The 18083-nt window shown below is 39.3% G+C and overlaps 1 protein-coding gene across 1 annotated transcript; it reads left to right on the top strand.

The window, feature by feature from the left end:
* The first annotated feature begins 303 nt into the window (after positions 1–303).
* Positions 304–16981, top strand: LOC139736927 (acetylcholine receptor subunit beta-like 2). Its single transcript, XM_071647600.1, has 5 exons — positions 304–817; positions 2050–2071; positions 15545–16248; positions 16591–16697; positions 16841–16981. The coding sequence occupies exons 1-5, from the start codon at positions 304–306 to the stop codon at positions 16979–16981; spliced, it is 1488 nt and encodes a 495-aa protein (XP_071503701.1).
* Positions 16982–18083: the final 1102 nt, after the last annotated feature.

Raw genomic sequence — 18083 nt, 5'->3', positions numbered from 1 at the left:
TGACAAACTAAGAAGAGAAATTATGTACAGAGTTACTGATCAAGCTGAAATGTTTTTTACTGATTCTATGAATAAGCGATGAGTAATTTCTCCCCATGTTTGTGCAAAATCGAGTTTGTTTCTGTGGTCGTACGAATTGAAGTTGGTATTATTTTCTTTTTCTGTGTTCAGCATCGGTACAGACTCGTCAATTCCACATCATCCAGAAAACACCAGAGTACGGATCAATAATCGAGGGGATGTGAACATGGAAACAATGTTCTACATTGATGCAACTTGTCCGTCAAACCTCAAAGAGTTCCTATGAGCCTCGTCACCGGAAATGTGATCGCAGAGGTTCTAGCCCCGAGTCCGCAGTGGAATATCACAGTCTCCTCCAAGTCATCATCCAGCCTCGAAACTTTGAACGGTGACGATGTGTTCTCCATGCTGATTCTCATTGTCAGACTTGATCGGCTACCGTCTTTCTATATCTACACGATAGTACTGCCTCTCCTGCTTATCAACATCATCGGACTCATCACGTTCCTCGTCCCGCTCAAGAGTGGAGAGCGCATCTCGGCCTGTATCTCTGTGCTCTTGGGACTCACTGTCTTTCAGATAGTTCTCGGTGACATTATTCCCCAGACGTCGCGAACCGAGCGGACTCCGATCATCCTGGCATACGCGTCGATGTCGTTTTTCGTGCTTGTCGCCATGTGCGCATCGTCTGTACTCATGGTCAACATTAGTTTCAGACCCTGCCGCGTCGACAACAGAACCCTCCAATTCCTGCTTTTCAGAGTCCTAGCGACGCTTACTTTTATGAGACGCGAAGGTAAGTCGTAGATGCAAAATGCATAAGATTTGAATTCAAAAGTTAACCGCAAAAACGGGTAACATCAAGAGAGTATTCAAAGTACACGTTTCGTTGGTTTGTAGTACACCCCTTTCTAGGGAAATTTCGTACGACAACCAATGACATAATATATTACAACCGACATAATGCTATAGTATGATATGAGATTGGTGCAAAAAAGATATAAATGCTTAACACTGTAAACCATACCTTGGTAACATAAAACAGTAATGAAACTACACCATAATATTCGACACAAAGCAACTGACATGACTTGGTTTTTTTTTCTTTCTTATTTGTATACCGTGAATGCTGTCTACTGTGACTTTAGGAGCGAGGCGAATTCATCAACCAAGAGGACGGTCTGATACGTGTGATGAGTCATCCGATGACCATAACAGTGATTCAGCAATGACAGACAACAAGTCCGCCCACGAGGTATTCTTTTCTTGGTCTTGAGATTCATGTACTTTTAGAATTTAAGCTACTACATATTGTTGGGATAAAATGTCTCATGATGAAATAGCGGGAAAGCAATACCACGAGGGCTTTTATCTAACCTTGGGAAATCGCAATAACTACATGGACCTTCTTTACAATGGAGCTTACTAATCCTAAAGAGGAAAATTGATAAACAAATAAATGAATAGAAATAAACAGATACTAGTAAACTAAACAATAATTACATTGAAAATGAACAGAGCGCAAAATGTATCTATGGATTGAATTAAGTTATCGTTATGGCTGACTAAATGGTCTCTCATCCCTGAGGCTCTGGATAGAGGTTGGCCACATTGTAATCGTACGGTATACAGATATGGACTGCTCATCGGGTATTGTTCATATTGCCCTGAGGGATCTCAATCGCATGCGATGATCCGAGGAGGAAGATCTGAATGGTGTCCAGATTAAAAACAGTCCATATATGTTTTATACTACTGAATAAAATCAAATTAGATTTTACTTGTGGCTGGGCAATTCACCCCGCCCCGCCATTTAGACGTTTGCATCGGAAGGGTCATGTATTTTCTCGTGTTGGAGAAGAAAATGTTTTCAGTATAGTATTGTACACGTACCTCTACGAACAAAAAAGAGGGCGGTATAGTCCTATGTTAAGTGTAGGTACTCTGGGGAAGTTTAGTATTACAAGTTGAATCTTTAAACAACTGAAGGCATTTATTAAATTTATGCCCCTTGTTTCCACCAATCAGAATCGAGGATCGATCAAATGAGGTATACATAGTTCTGTTTTCCATTCCTTTTTTATTTTCATTTCCAAATATGGATGACACAATATATTGCATGGCTTACGGAAAAATCGTACTGTGCTGAAAATTACACTTCTCCATAAACCCCTCAAAAAAAAAGTTTGGAAATCTGAGTTTGATCAATCATTTCTCATTTTCTCTTAGAAATAATTTATTTGTACTTAGTACCACACAAAGATTGTTTAATTCTCTTTAGAATGATACCATACTTGTTATGATTATCGTATACATGGAGGTGCAGTGCTTAGTATGAGGTAAAGTCAGAATAATACGTTATTTAAAAGCTGCAAAATGACCCAATTTTTGACGTCCCTAATGGAGATTCCTCGTTATGAGTGAGTTCCCCATTGTTTCTTTGGTGTTTATTTACTGTAATATCAGCATTTTTATGGAGTGAAACGTGTATGCGTTCAACCAAACAGATAAACAAACACAAACACACACATACACACACACACACACACACAAACACAAACGAATGTGACTCAAACCATTTTATCTCACAGAACCTCGCCACATTAACCACAACAAAGACATAAAGAAGTGAAATGGCATGGTCTTGGTTTTATTGGAGTTTCATCTTTATTTTGTCTTCATTTTGTCGTTAATTTGTCTTTACTTTATGTTTACTTTGTCTTTATAATTGTCAATGAACATAATCGGGGCCCAGTATCTGGTGGACGACCCAAGTGCTTGCACCACCGCCTGACACCGTGTCCTCAGGCTGTTGATTAGCTTCTGAGGGATGGCGTTCCACTCGTCAACCAGTATCTGACAGAGTCGTGCCAATGTCGTTGCATTTGTGACCCTCTCCCCCACAGCTCGGCCAAGTTGATCCCAAAGATGTTCTATGGGGTTGAGGTCGGGGCTGCATGCAGGCCAGTCCATTCTAGTCATGCCCTCTCTCTCGAGAAAGTTGCGCACAAGTCTCGCTCTATGTGGTCTTGCGTTGTCATCTTTTTGAAGCATCTCGGCTTCAATTTGCCCTTTTTATGGCGCGGGCTTTTTGAACATTGCTTACACGTGGCATGATGTACAACCGTGAAACTTGACGAGCTATCAAAATTGCCTGGCATGGCACCACTGAAAACTTGAATGTGAAGTTAAGATGTCAACTGAAATTTGCCTTCGTGGCTGACCAGTTGAGAACAAAAGATAAAACACAAAAGAATATGTTTTCTATTTACTCTTCACGACCATCGATTCTCATTCATAAGGACCGTTCTTGTTCATTTTGCAGCTTTTCAATGCAGACCTTATCAGACATTTTGAGTACAGCCCTTTACTTGATAGCAGAATCATAATGAGTAGGATATCGTTTCAAAGGGAATTTAATAATCTTTCCATTGATATCAAGCATGTATTGAATAGTGCTTACAAACTGGAGAAATTTTCAACTGAAGTCAGATTTCCAAACTTTTTTTGAGGAGTTTAGATTTGCGCATAATCATCTGCAATATTTTCTTTTTTCATTCAAATACAGGATGGCATATACACCAATAATGAACTCGTGGCTAACATGTTGGATCGCATTTTGTTCTTCGTTTTCGCAGTCTCTCACGTCGCCATGGCAATCAATTCGTCACGGATATTCAAACGTGTCTTCACGCAAGAATGGAAATGAATGGTGGAATGTATATAATGTAGACTACAGTCAAACCTGCCTTAGCGGCCACCTGTCTATAGTGGCCACTGAAAATCCCCCCCCCCCCCCCGAGAAAAGCCCTGTTAAAGACCCTGTGTATAGCGGCCACTTGTATAAGGCAGCCAGCGGCCACAAATTTTGTTTCCCGCGGTAGATTTTAACCTGTCTATAGCGGCCACAGACCCGATGGAGCCGTAGTCGAGCCAGTATATATAATTCAGCGTGTTTTTCTGCTTTGTAGTCGTGCCAGTCATTCCTGGGCAACGTGCAGTGATCGCCATTGCTGCATTCATCACTCATTCAGTCATAATACTGCACTAGTGTTAAACTTTCTTCACGACTGTACACATGCAACTATGCAACAATTTCATAAACACCGGCGTATTGCTCAATGCATGAAACACACGTGTACATACGTACACACATACATGTACATAAGTACTTATAGATGTATACAACGATGATACATGTACATGTAGGCAATGCACATAAATTTGGATAACAAGTCCATAGCGGCCACCTGTCTACAACGGCCACTTTTTCGTCTCCCTTGGGTGGCCACTATAGACCGGTTTGACAGTATGTATAATGCATTATCCAGTAGGCTTGTGTTACAGTTGTAGTAGTAGTAGTAGTAGTGGTGGTAGTAGTAGTAGTAGTAGTAGTAGTAGTTGCTGTTGTTGTTGTTGTTGTTGTTGTTGTTGTTGTTGTTGTTGTTTCAACTCGTTAGCGTGTGCGTATGAAGATATAAAGTCGATCATGGAAGTCATTTTGCCAGCATTGGTTGGCTTGTTCGATTGTCTGCCAGCAAGTTAATGCAAAACGTTGAGAACGGAATCGAGCAAATTGCGAGCAAAGTCACAAATAGGGCCAACAAAGAACTGATGCGCTTTGCTGTTGAACCGACTCACCTTCTGGAATCAGATATGAATAATTATAAAGAAGTGATTTCCATTACATTTCGAACAGTTGTCTTCATATTAAGTTCATAATCATTGAGAAAAATGTGAATAATATATCAATATGGAACCCATGCCTTGCAACAGGAATAGTTTACCTGCATCATGCAGGAGTTTATGTTCTTGCTGACAATTATTATCTGTCTGCTTGTTTCTCAGCAACTAAATTCATACAGTTCTGAAAAGGTGTAGACGATGTAAACTTTCAGAGGAAGTCAGAGATAAGCCAAGAAAGTTTGGCTATAGTTTTTAGCCGTGTTGCTGTGGCATACCGTTATATCCATGAGCAATATATATATATGTTTGATGAGGTTCCGTTAAGCGAAACTTCTTCTTTTCTTCTATATCATTACAAAAGTTCTTCATTTTGCTATATTCGTAACTTTTCATAGATTGTCAATGATTCTTGGTGGAAAGGAGCACTAATTGCAATCCCATACCCGGATGTTTTCCAGTAGGGCAGACTGAGTTATTTTTTAAGAAAAGGTGGCTTTGAGGGAAAAGCTGGCTCTTATAATTGCACAACATTTTGGGAGAGTTACAGGTCTACCTACAATACTGAGTAATACGTGACTTTTCACATGAATGTGAGATGTAATTGTTGCATATAATGAATAGATTGTTCGTGTTACATTATAGTTGCATCAGTTATTTTCTATCCAGTAATTCCGAAACCATTATAGGATCTCCCTTTTTTAGTTTTGTTTTAATGGTTTTGTTTGATACCGGTATATAGTAAGCAAATAATCAACGTTGGTGAAGGTGATGGGACAAACTATCACTTCCGAGGCGATCTGGATGTAGCTATCTTTCCGAAGCGCAGCTGAGGAAAGATAGCGTACACATTCATATCGCCGAGGAAGTGATAGTTTGTCTCATTGCCTGAAACTAAAAGTTGATTATTTGCTTTATATTCCACATCTAGGGTCCGAGATATTACCATTTTATTCCACATCTGAAACTGTTTTAGCTGTGTTATGGTATCCTCAGGGCTTAGGTTACGTAGTTTACTTTAGACGTAGGCGCATGATGACAAAACAATGAATTTGCTCCGCGCGCCCCACGCCTGGCACCGAAATAAAAGCGTGTTGCACTGTGGTTTATCACTTGACCCAGGTCAAATGATAGACCACAGTGCAACGCACTGCAACGCACTTTCATTTCGCGCGTACTCAAAAGTTTTATCATAGGACTGTGTGGACTAAGAGATCAGCGAAACAAAATGACTATCATCATAGAGTGTAACGAACTTTTCTTCCCAGGTGATGTGATGGGCAAAACTACGCTTTATCACGTGATCACCTCTTGACCAATCCTATAGCAAGATTCTTAGTATGTGGAATATAATTGCATATGTAGCTATGAAATAATATGTCGTGGTGGCCACAAGGACTGCCACCGGCTTGGGCATGTATCCTTGTCAATGTAAATCCATCGTTAAAGGTAACAAGTAACAATCAGCAATGAAAATCAGTTAAAAAAATGAAACAAGTGTTATGGCCATTTTGAAACAATGGTCGGTCACCCTCTATACACACCTTACAAAGAAGAAATGAAGCGTGTAGAGTGTATGTTTGCTATTTATGAAATCATGCATTACATTCGCGTTTGTCATGATTAAGAAAAAAAAACACTTATCATTGTGAATGTGACATTATGATGAGCTATACATGGATGATTTTGGTTATTTCGAAGGCTTTTTATTCCGAAGGTCCGTTAATCCGAAGATGAAAAGAAGATGCGTTAAAAGGAGGATCCAAGAAATTACGAATCTTATATTGTTTTCTGATTAAGGGATTACCTCCGGAGTAACGAACGTATTTCCATACATGTATTCGGATTGAATGGGAAGTCTAGATGATTTTCATTACAAATGTATTTCACGTCATGCGTAGTCCTACATAAATCGACAGCGGGTCCGTGTATAGATTTGTGGAATTTATTGTGGTCCTTAAACAGAGAAATCAATACTCTGAATATCCCAAAACAAATTATACTGAACAAGGATAATGTAATGGGAGGCTTATATACCGGGTATTTCAGAAATGTATCAATGCAATGCCATTACAATACATTTTGCTTCACAAGTTCACCGTCACAGAATGAATTTGTGCTTTCTTTTGTTCTGCTTTCTTGTGCTAATTGAGACACTCGTACATTCTTTTGGCAAAGCTGCCATGTCACCATCCTCGTTTACTGTGATTCGTTGCAAATTGTGAAAATGTTCTTATTTCTCATCCCAATCACTGTAAATTCTAAAACTCCATGTACCCATTATAACCAATAGTTGTGGTTGTTCAAAAATAATATAAAAGTCTGAAAATCATCCATCAGGGTTCTCCTTCAAGGTACCTTCAGAATATACCCACAATACGCACGTAAAAGAAGAGTTAACATGACATCAATAAGCAGTTTAGTGAATCGTGTTCTAGTCTGATATATTTACATACATGCATTTGTTATCTTCATGTCATCAACATTTAATGAAACAAAGCTTAAAGACAAAACTATCCGTACAAAGACATACATGTACATCGAGATTCGTCATTAGCGGTACCACTTTTATTTAATGATTATATAGGGCCCGACAACGCGCACTTGACATGCTTGAACTGATGGGTATTTACACAACTACAATCATCGGAAGATGGGGATTATTACGGCTGAATTTAAAGTCTGTGATAATTCTCGTTTAGGTAATTTATGAATGGCAGCCATCATAAGAAGAGAAAAATCAGTAAAACAAACAAATATAAAACTTGATGGTAAATGCTGATCACAATGACGGCACACACATAGTAAAACATTAATGTGCACAAACACGTTATAATAGGTAAATATAATATGCGCATATGATATTATCGTCTGAAAGTTAAACATTATGATGTATGATTCGATTATGTAGGTAGGTAGGTACAATGTGTACATTTATGAATATCGTAGGAATATCATGCACGAAGCATATTGTGCTAAGTCGAACATAATAATATTGGATTCATTCATCCGACAAGTTTTTAATCTCAAATAATTATCGAAGGGGTGTACCGTGTATGAATAGAGACGAAAAGTTACGGTGATAGTCGAGAGGATTAGTAAATGAACATTTATCATGTTGAATTCATTATTGAAACATTAAAATAAACATTTTCTCTCTGATAAGGTTATTTTATTTGTTTGTTGTGTTTGTGTGTTTTTTGGTTATTCAATTGTATAATTGTGGTACAGTTGAAAGGGATATTGTAAAGGTGCGGGGGAGGATAGAAAGCATACAAGAAATATTACTTCAGGCAGATCTAAGCTAAAATCATAATGTAGTGTAATATGCAGGTACAATGCGGTTTAAAGCATCTATAGGGATGTTTTAGCGAGTGACAAATTCAACAAAAATGAAAAAGACACATTCCTAGGAAATTCGATATAGATTAAGTTTTCCAAAAAGAAGCTGACCTATATCTTGAAATCACGTGGCAATTTTAAGACTATTGAAGGTTCTGCAGTCACCTGGAATAGCACCTTCACATGGATTTTCACATCTCCAAAGATATTTTATATGTAATTTCTTCTATCCATCTATCTGTCTGTCTAGCCCTTTCTCCACTTTCACCGTGCTATGTTTTAACTGAGGTTTATTGGAAAACAAACTTACATTCTTCAATAATACAGGTCAGTTGTATCATCTACACTTCAAATCACCTTTTCTGAAGTTGGTGGTTGATATTTCTTCATTTCTTTTAAGGGATGGTCAGCAGGATAAACTGGTATTTTCCAGAAACCGTTATGGTGAAGAGACAAACTCATACTAAACGATATAATTGTATGTTGCATATGGATCTCCATAAAAAATGTACTGTCTAGCTGTAGGCACTAGGATGAAGCGCCACCAATGTTCATCCACTGCCATTTTGTCTGATCATCAACTGCAAAATGCTCCGGACAATGTCAAAGGCTCCGATGTTGATCGAGAGGAAAGCGATCACATAGCACCGACGAAACAAATGCGATCGAGGCAAGCAGCCAGGAACTCCATATCCATCATCTGTAAGTGAAAACACAAGAGTTGAAGCAGGTACTTCCGTTAGCTCTAAATGATGAAGAAGAAAAAACGAAATGTCTTCCCTTAGTAATCATCATCTGGCGGTGTTCAGTAAGAATTTACAAAATGCAGTCAAACGCCTTTTTCATAATTTCGTTAGGTTCATTTTACGGTATTATGGAAAAAAGTCATGACAGGATGACCCCCCCCCCCTCCCCCCCAAACAAAAAAAAAAAACAAACAAAAAAACAAACAAAAAACAGCAGCAACAACAACATTTACAGAGCAATCATGAACTAGACCTTCACTAACTGGTGTATCATTAGTATGCAATGTGTAGTTATTTGATAATGGAAATGGGACGGATATTTAGTCTTGGTTTGTGTGCGATCGAACAGAAGGCTTGTGATGCCATGATAATCGGCTCATTCAGTTTGCCAATAGTAATATGTGGTTATTCCATAATCGTCATCCTGTTAGTTTACCTACATTGCAGATGAAAATAGTTCTGGGGTAAATTATATTCTCTACCTTTACTGGTTATTAGGGAAAATGTTCAACCACTTGAATTATTCATTTCAATTCAGCTACATTGAATTCAATTTCTTTAATTCCTTCGAACAAAACGTAATAAAAAAAAGTATACAAACGCAAATGCACACTTAACTGAGCAAAGTTATACAGTAGCAACATGATTAACTTGTATATCTTGATTGGCGATACATGGTACAAAGTATAGTACACGCGTACTAACAAAACCCACAATGAGCAAAATTCCACAGCAGCAATTTGATTGAATTTATTGTATAATATCACCGGATTTTTTTTTTTCATTTTGTCACTCTGGGATTCCCCATTTTTTGTCATCCGTGCCCCTTTCATACATAATATTTTTGAATTGTTTAAATCTCATTATGTTTCCAATTGTGATTCTGGGGGACAACAACGGCTAGAGGGACTATAGACAGAGAGAGACGGGACCGAGTGAAGCCGGGAGACTTAAAATTCCATTCAGGCAACAGTACGTGATGCTTTTTTTTTTTTACTATACATTATTAATTTCTATGTCACTGTGTAATTCGTTCCAATTCATCCATGATACTTTAGTTAAACTTTAACACTGAAATTACGTTTTACTTTCTACGAGTTTCAATCGAATCCTTTCGATGCTTCTCGCTATTTTATATACTAGTGAGAAGCGTTGGTATAGCTGCTTCTGACGTTGGCAGTGAACGGGAGCAAACTGCACCCCATTCATTCCGCTGCATTTCATTCACACATGCAATGATGTCAAATGTCAGATGTCAAACGATGATGTCAAATGTCACGTATATTATAGTTATACGTCAGTGCTGTCGACGGAGTGGATTTCTGCCTAAATTCACTTTGCACGATCTATAGGCTCGATATAGTTATGATGCTTTTTGCGGCGATGGAATTATTCATTGTCGTTGGCATTATCGATTCCACAGCTTTACCTGCGGAAATCAATTAGGAGAACCTACAATTTGAATGCAATTACAGTCAATTACTCTCATGGTCTCACGACAGCGGTGTTGCCCTGGTGTGGGACATCACTAAATCAACGCTTGTGTAGAGTCTTGTCAGCCTATACCATAGTTGTAGGAAATCACGGATGGGACCGTGAAAATTGCGACATGTTCTCTTCCAGGCTGTGTTTGCTCCTGTTGGCTTGCCATTTAATGTTATCCTGCCCCCAACAGATTGAAGGTAATGTGTTCTGCGTTATAGTAATAATATTTGGGTGACCCGCACATCTCCATAGTTGATGCATTTTTGATATTTTGTACACGATATACATCTCTGAAATTCTGTGAAATTCTTCTCACATTAAGGAAAAGCTGGGGAAAATGCTCCAGATGTATAGGTATCGTTTCGAAATGCGACCGATGTTATTTAGTTGTATAGGTAAAAAAAAAAAAGGGGGGGGGGGGTCAGAATCTCTCCATCCGGCGAAGTGAGTATACGTAAAAGATGTGTGCCTGACGACACCTACAGGCAATAACACATTTCTAGTTCTTAGAGTCTATGAATTTAAGATGATCAAGAAAAACTGGCCTGTTTCGCCTCAATTTGCTTGGTTGTGGTAACTCTGTGCAAGTTCCAAGGGTATACTGCACCAGGGAAGTCCCAACTCCCTGACTGCACACAATCCCACTTACATGATTGTTCAGTGCGCTTGTAGGGTGGCTGTCCTAGGTTTTTACAGGGTCCCTGCAAGGTGCGGGTACCTCTATGATATTAGTTTACATAATTATGGCGACACGACAATCGCTTTGAAAACTGCGACAAAATACTGCGCGACAAATCATTTAGGGCCTATAGGCAATTGTTTGGTTTTTTTTTTTTTAGCATTTTCATTTGATCTTTGACCCCAGGGGAAATGGCCCGAACTTGCCCTGTAGAATCGTTATTTTATAAAATGGGTTCAAGAATGTAACCAATTGGAACCGCTGAAATGAGTCACGTGTGCTTGTATTAATTTCTCACTAACATCCACGGCCGACGTCACAATGTTTGCACTAGCAGTGCGCACTCAATCAGTTGTTACAAGTGCGTCGCGCGCTACTATACGCGCTGTCAATCCTGTAAACAACTTCTAATTCGGGCTGCCGGCCGGCCTTTCTTGTGTGCATGATAATGACTATTGTGTGGCGTACGTATACTCTTATACGTACAGTATGGTAGCCCTACTACATATCGACCACCTTCTTTTAAACCGACCGCGTATAATTCGCGCACTGAACACTTAGTACGCACTTCTCTGCGCGCAAAGCACATAAAAATGGATTGGCTTTGAATGTAGATGAGGATGGTGTGGAAAAACGCGATAATTCACTGTTCATTAATGGTTTTAATCAAGGACAAAATTTCGAATGAACATTTTCACCGAATCGTAATGACAACACAATGTAATGTCTATGCAAGTTTTAAAAAGGCTTCTAAAAAGCTTCGTACAACACGGTGTTCAATACAACTCGGTTTGCGTGCATTGTCAATGCAAAAACAGCGGTCGATCCTAATAACGCGATTTACAGCGGGGAGCTGAAACGAGGCCACGCAAGTTCGTCGGCGATATTATTGCACTGAAACTTCGAATCGAAAAGGGAACAACGGCATTTGATAGAGCTGGATTTTCTCAATCACGTAGGTCAAGTTTTTTACGTGAATTTCAGTGTTAAATATTCTTATCAATCAAATAAACATTAGGCGGTCCATGAGTAGTAGGTCCAACCCTACTTATGTGCGGGATTTCCGAGTGCGACGTGCGTAAATGTTTGGGACGAACATCTTCGGACATCTTGATCCACAAAAGTACGTGAAAAAGTGCTGTTAGTTTTCGACCCATTTTATAAAACAAATGATGCATAGGATTATTTCGTGGCGTTAGTGGAGATGCAGCTCACTCTCGGGTATTTACAATGTAGTGCATGTTTCACAATATACCCTCGAGTGCGCTACATCTCCACTAACGGACTCTATCCTGTGCATCATTTTGTATAGTATAGGTTTCCCCGGTCTATTTCATACTTTCGTCATTCCAGTTCATAACTGTGCTTACAAATTCACACATCACACTCAGGCAAAATATTCGGGCATTCAAATTCAGAATCCGAGCGATCAATATAGAGAGCTCTATTTCGTTTTCGGCGTCAAGTCAAATTCACGATATGTGCGTTCAATTTCCAAATGCGAGTACAGCATTTCCTACTCTTGCATTTGAATTCACGGCATAGTCCCGATGAGCTTGTTTGGGACATTCAATTTTATTTGCAGATTATCAATTTCCCACTTCGTGCAATCAATTTAATGAAAGAAATTGCATAGATCTTTTTTTAAAATGGGTGATGGGTGAGGGTGGGGCAGAAAGGGGCGAAAGTTTGTTATAAAACAGGCAAAGAGGTATACACAAGCCAGGTTTATACGTTATATGCATCTAACGATGTATAATGCTTCTGCGTTATTCTTTATTCGTGTATTCTTGCTTTGTTTTGTTTTGTTTTTTATTTGTAGAACAGTATAGCAGTACGAGAAGCTTGAAGGATATTCTTGCCTTGACTGGCAGCCAGTGGAGTTGACGTATAGAGATGTGGTTTTGTGCGTGTGTGGGGTGTTTGCGAAAGCAAATAACTGTTACTGTTATTCCGCCGAATTTGACCCTGAACAGCCCAGACACACGCACGGCAGACACCAACTTGGTGGGGTCGTCTAAAAAGGGATTTAATGGATGACGGATACGACACTATCGAACCACCGAAAACATCAAACCAAGATCCACTGCTTGTCAGAGTTCACTTCACCGTCTTGACCGTGGTGGAAATGGTAAGACACTGATATGGGTTCTGCATGGGTAAAACTGTCCAAAGTGAATATTAAAGATAGTTTACCTTTGGGAGCAGTGATTTTAAAGATTTTCGAGTTATCACATTTGATGCATACGTGTAGGTCAGTTGTATCACAAAACATCCTACCATATAAAAATTTTGCAATAAAACCTCAAATATAGGGAGATATCACTGTTTTTCTTATCAAACCATAACTGTAGACGGTTGATAAACAATTTTGTTATAACTATTGTTCACATTTTGTATATTTAACAATACTTAACATTGAGTATCCTGATTAAAATTTGTACAATGATTGTTTCTATGCCTAAATCACATTTTAGAACTATTTTTAAGCACTAAACCTGGGTTTTTGTTTCGTCTGCAAATGGTAAATAATGCCTTTAGTAACAAGGATATGAGTGACCGAGGTAAAATGTCAGAAGAAGTGTTATGTCAGATTAAAACAGCTACAGAACTGCTAGTTTGTTGGAGATTTTTGTTTATTGTTAGATTTGTTGTTAGATTACTATCCCGGTGCTCTACCGACTGAGCTATAGAAAGTCCTATAGTTCGTTGTTCGTCCCAGAAACCCTAAATTCTCAATGCTCGAATGGTCAGAAGCTATCTTAGTGTGTTTGTGTGTGACACACACGCACACACTTAAACCTGCATGGCATAAACCCGGAGGATAATCAACTTGGGGATAAATGCGAGGGTCGAGCACCGAAGTGGTGCAGCTTTTTGAGTATGTGACAAATGAAGACAGAATAAACTGACCAGAAAGAATATAATTCATTAGTGGAAAAATGAGCAAAGAAAATGGGATTCCATCGGGATGGTCCGTGTGGCTGCCTGGAACAATCGTGAAGGCGCCGTGAGTATCCTTGGCAGTCCGTACGTACTTTTTTCACATCAATGACCGTCACGGATCATCAAGGCAGATACACGGACCAACCAGGGAGCACCTCCCTGGACCAACAAGGGCAGCCACACAGCAACTACACCAGTGGCGGATCCAGAGGAGGGCACACCAGGCGCGCGCCCCCTCTTTATTTATTTATTTTTTGTTAAAACAAAAGAAATAAAAAGAAAAAATGGGGGGAGCGTGCGCCCCCCCCCCTTTAATTTTGTAAAGGCGCATTTCCTTACGGAATTCCTGGATCCGCCCCTGTACACGGACTAGAAACTAAGGACTAAGGACTAGATATATTGTATTTCTGTTTGTTAAAAGTGTTCTTGGTTTCAGTGGCTATACCTCATTGATATTCTTGTATTATGAAATCTCTGTCCAATGAACCAAGCTTTCTCTGATGCAATATCCATGAACTTTGCTTCCTCTTACAGAGTGAACGTCTACAAAACTTTCGTGGTTTATCCAAAGTCGGTCTTGTAAGTATGGTCAGAGTCAATACCTGCAGGTTTTTATGGTCAATTTTCAGCAGATCCTCGGCCCATCGGCTTGAACTTATGGATGAAATAATGTGAACCATTAATTATGGCTCATCATCCGAAAGAATAAGTGGATTACAATGACTGCATGCGCGTGTGAAGCAAAGTTTGTGTGTTTGTACAGCGAATGACGTATCGAAAAATACCGAATGCGTATACATCCTTTAATGAAACGATTATAGACCTTTGAAGTTGCATAAAAATAAAATAGCCATTCCTCTTAGAAAATGTATACCTACCAAATGACAATTCCGAACCTGAAATGGAGTGTTTTTAGAAAGATTAGATCTCCAAAATAGTATCAATTTGCAATGTTCAACCGAACTCTTACTATGAGCTGACAATCCTTATCCCTTTACTTTGATCAAGAGGTTTGATTACAATATAGGCAAGGGGTAGTTTGAAACCTGGGCCTTGATAATGAATTTTCTGTTGGACTTCTGTTGAGAGTTTCGTGATTAGTTCACTCTTGTACTTAACTAGACATCTGCGGTAGGAAAAATTAGACTTTGCATAACATTATCCTATACGTTTTGTGTCATGGTCGAAGTCGTGGAGAGATGATCGCCTCACTTGGAATCCTGAGTACTACAATAACTTGTCCAGCTTGATTCTGCCGTGGACATCGATTTGGACACCGCCTATTTTCTTGCTGAACACGTAAGCACGACCAGACCTCTCAGTTGTATAAAGCAAAATGTCTGGCTGAAGTGTAATGTGTGTGGGGTAAAAATGGATGGAGCTATTATAATTTTGCCGACATACTTGACATGACCAGTTGCTTTAAGTGATGTTAACTAAACCTTCTCTTCGCTGAGTAACGACAAATCAAGAAGAGAAATTATGTACAAAGTTGCTGATCAAGCTAGTGTTTTTTCTGCGATTCTATGAATTATAAGCAATGATTGCCTCCTCCCCATGTTTGTGCAAAATCGAGTTTGTTTCTGTGATCGTATGAATTGAAGTTGGTATTATTTGTACTATTTTCTTTTTCTGTGTTCAGCATCGGTACAGACTCGTCAATTCCACATCATCCAGAAAACACCAGAGTGCGGATCAATAATCGAGGGGATGTGAACATGGAAACAATGTTCTACATTGATGCAACTTGTCCGTCAAACCTCAAAGAGTTTCCTTTCGACCACACTGATTGCTTCTTCTTTTTCTCCTCCATGAGTATTCCCAATGCGTTCATGGTCCTCGTCGCCGGAAATGTGATCGCAGAGGTTCTAGCCCCGAGTCCGCAGTGGAATATCACAGTCTCTTCCAAGATATCAACCAGCCTCGAAACTTTGGACGGTGACGATGTGTTCTCCACGCTGGTTCTCATTGTCAGACTTGATCGGCTACCGTCTTTCTATATCTACACGATAGTACTGCCTCTCCTGCTTATCAACATCATCGGACTCATCACGTTCCTCGTCCCGCTCAAGAGCGGAGAGCGCATCTCGGCCTGTATCTCTGTGCTCTTGGGACTCACTGTCTTTCAGATAGTTCTCGGTGACATCATTCCCCAGACGTCGCGAACCGATCGGACTCCGATCATCCTAGTGTACGGGTCAATGTCGTTTTTCGTGCTCGTCGCCATGTGCGTATCGTCCGTACTCTTGGTCAACATTAGTTTCAGACCCTGCCGCGTCGACAACAGAGCCCTCCAATTCCTGCTTTTCAGAGTCCTAGCGACGCTTACTTTTATGAGACGCGAAGGTAAGATGTAGATGCAAAATGCATAAGGCTTCAATTAAAAAGTTAACCGCGATAGCGGGTATACATCAAAAGATTATTCAAAGTACACGTTTCATTGGTCTGCAGTACACCCCTTTCTCGTGAAATTTCGTATACAACAACCAATAACATAATGCTAGTATAACATGAGATTGGAGCATTAATACCGACGAATGTCGTTACTATCCCAAAATGACATAACCTGATAACAGCGCTATTAATCATATCTTAACATCATAAAGCAGTAATGAAACTACATGATAATATTTGACATACAAGTAAAGCAACTGACATGACTTAATTTTTTTTTTGTATCTCTAATAGGAGCGACGCGAATTCATCAACCAAGAGGACGGTCTGATACGCGTGACGAGTCAACAGATGACCATAACAGTGGTTCAGCAGTGACAGACAACAAGTCCGCCCACGAGGTATTCTTTTCTTGGTCTTGAGATTCATGTACTTTTAGAAGCTCCTGCTGTGCTGTGCTGAAAATTCGGATTACACCTCTCCATATAAATTTGCACACAATCATCTGCAACATTTTCTCTCTTTTTCTTTCATTCAAATACAGGATGACATCGACACCAGTAATGAGCTCGTGGCTAACATGTTGGACCGCATTTTGTTCTTCGTTTTCGCAGTCTGTCACGTCGCCATGGCAATCAATTCGTCACGGATATTCAATCGTGTCATCGCTCAAGAATGGAAATGAATGATGGAATGCATAGAATGTAAACTATGTACAATGCAGTTTTAAGCAGTGTCTAGTAGGCTTGTGTTACAGTTGTTGTTGTTGTTTCAACTTGTTACGGTGTGTGTATGAAGATATAAAGTCGATCATGGATCGAAGTCATTTTTGCCAGCGTTGGTTGACTTGTTTGATTGTTCGGTGTCTGCTAGCGAGTTAATGAGCACTAGATGAGATCTAGATTGAGCAAATTGCGAGCAAAATCACAAATGGAGCCAACAAAGAACCGTTTTGCTTTGCTGTTGAACCGACTCACCTTCTGAAATCAGATATGAATGATTTTAAAGAAGTAATTTCCATTACATTTCAAACAGTTGTCTTCGTATGAAGTTCATACGAAGAAGAATGTTAATGATATATCAATATGGATTCCATGACTTGCAATAGGAATGGTTTACCTACTTCTACAAGGAGTTTATGTTGTTGCTGACAATTATTTTGTCTGCATGTTTCTCAGCAACTAAATTCACACAGTTCTGAGTAGGTGTAGACGATGTAATTTTCAGGGGAAGTAAGAAATAAGTCAAGAAAGCTTTGGGTAGTTTTTGGCGGTGTTGCTGTGGCATACCGTCATATCCATGAGCAATATTATGTTCGATGAGGTTCGGTTAAACGAAATTTCTTCTTCTTTTTCTTCTATCATTACAAAACTTCTTCATTTTGCTATATTGGTAACTTTTCATAGATTGTCAATGATTCTTGGTGGAAAGGAGTACTGATCGCAATCCCATACCCGGATGTTTTTTCAGTAGGGCAAAGTGAGTTATTTTTTAAGAAAAGGTGGCTTTGAAGAAAAAAAAAGGGCTTTTATAATTGCACAATATTTGGGGAGAGTTAGAGGTCTACCTACAATATACGTGGCTTTTCACATGCATGTGAGATGTAATTGTTGCGTATAATGAATAGATTGCTCGTGTTACTCTATAGTTGCATCAGTTATTTTGTATCCAGTAATTTCAAAACCGTTATAGGACCCCCTTTTAGTTTTGTTTCAATAGTTCTGTTTGATACCGGTATATATAGTTGCAGATATATATAGCTTTGAATATGTCATGGTGGTCACGAG

Source organism: Diadema antillarum, unplaced genomic scaffold, assembly GCF_040938485.1.
Source record: "Diadema antillarum isolate AM-2024a unplaced genomic scaffold, OU_Dant_1.0 seq00000674_RagTag, whole genome shotgun sequence".
In the NCBI taxonomy this organism is placed as follows: domain Eukaryota; kingdom Metazoa; phylum Echinodermata; class Echinoidea; order Diadematoida; family Diadematidae; genus Diadema; species Diadema antillarum.
This window is presented reverse-complemented; position numbering and strand designations above follow the sequence as displayed.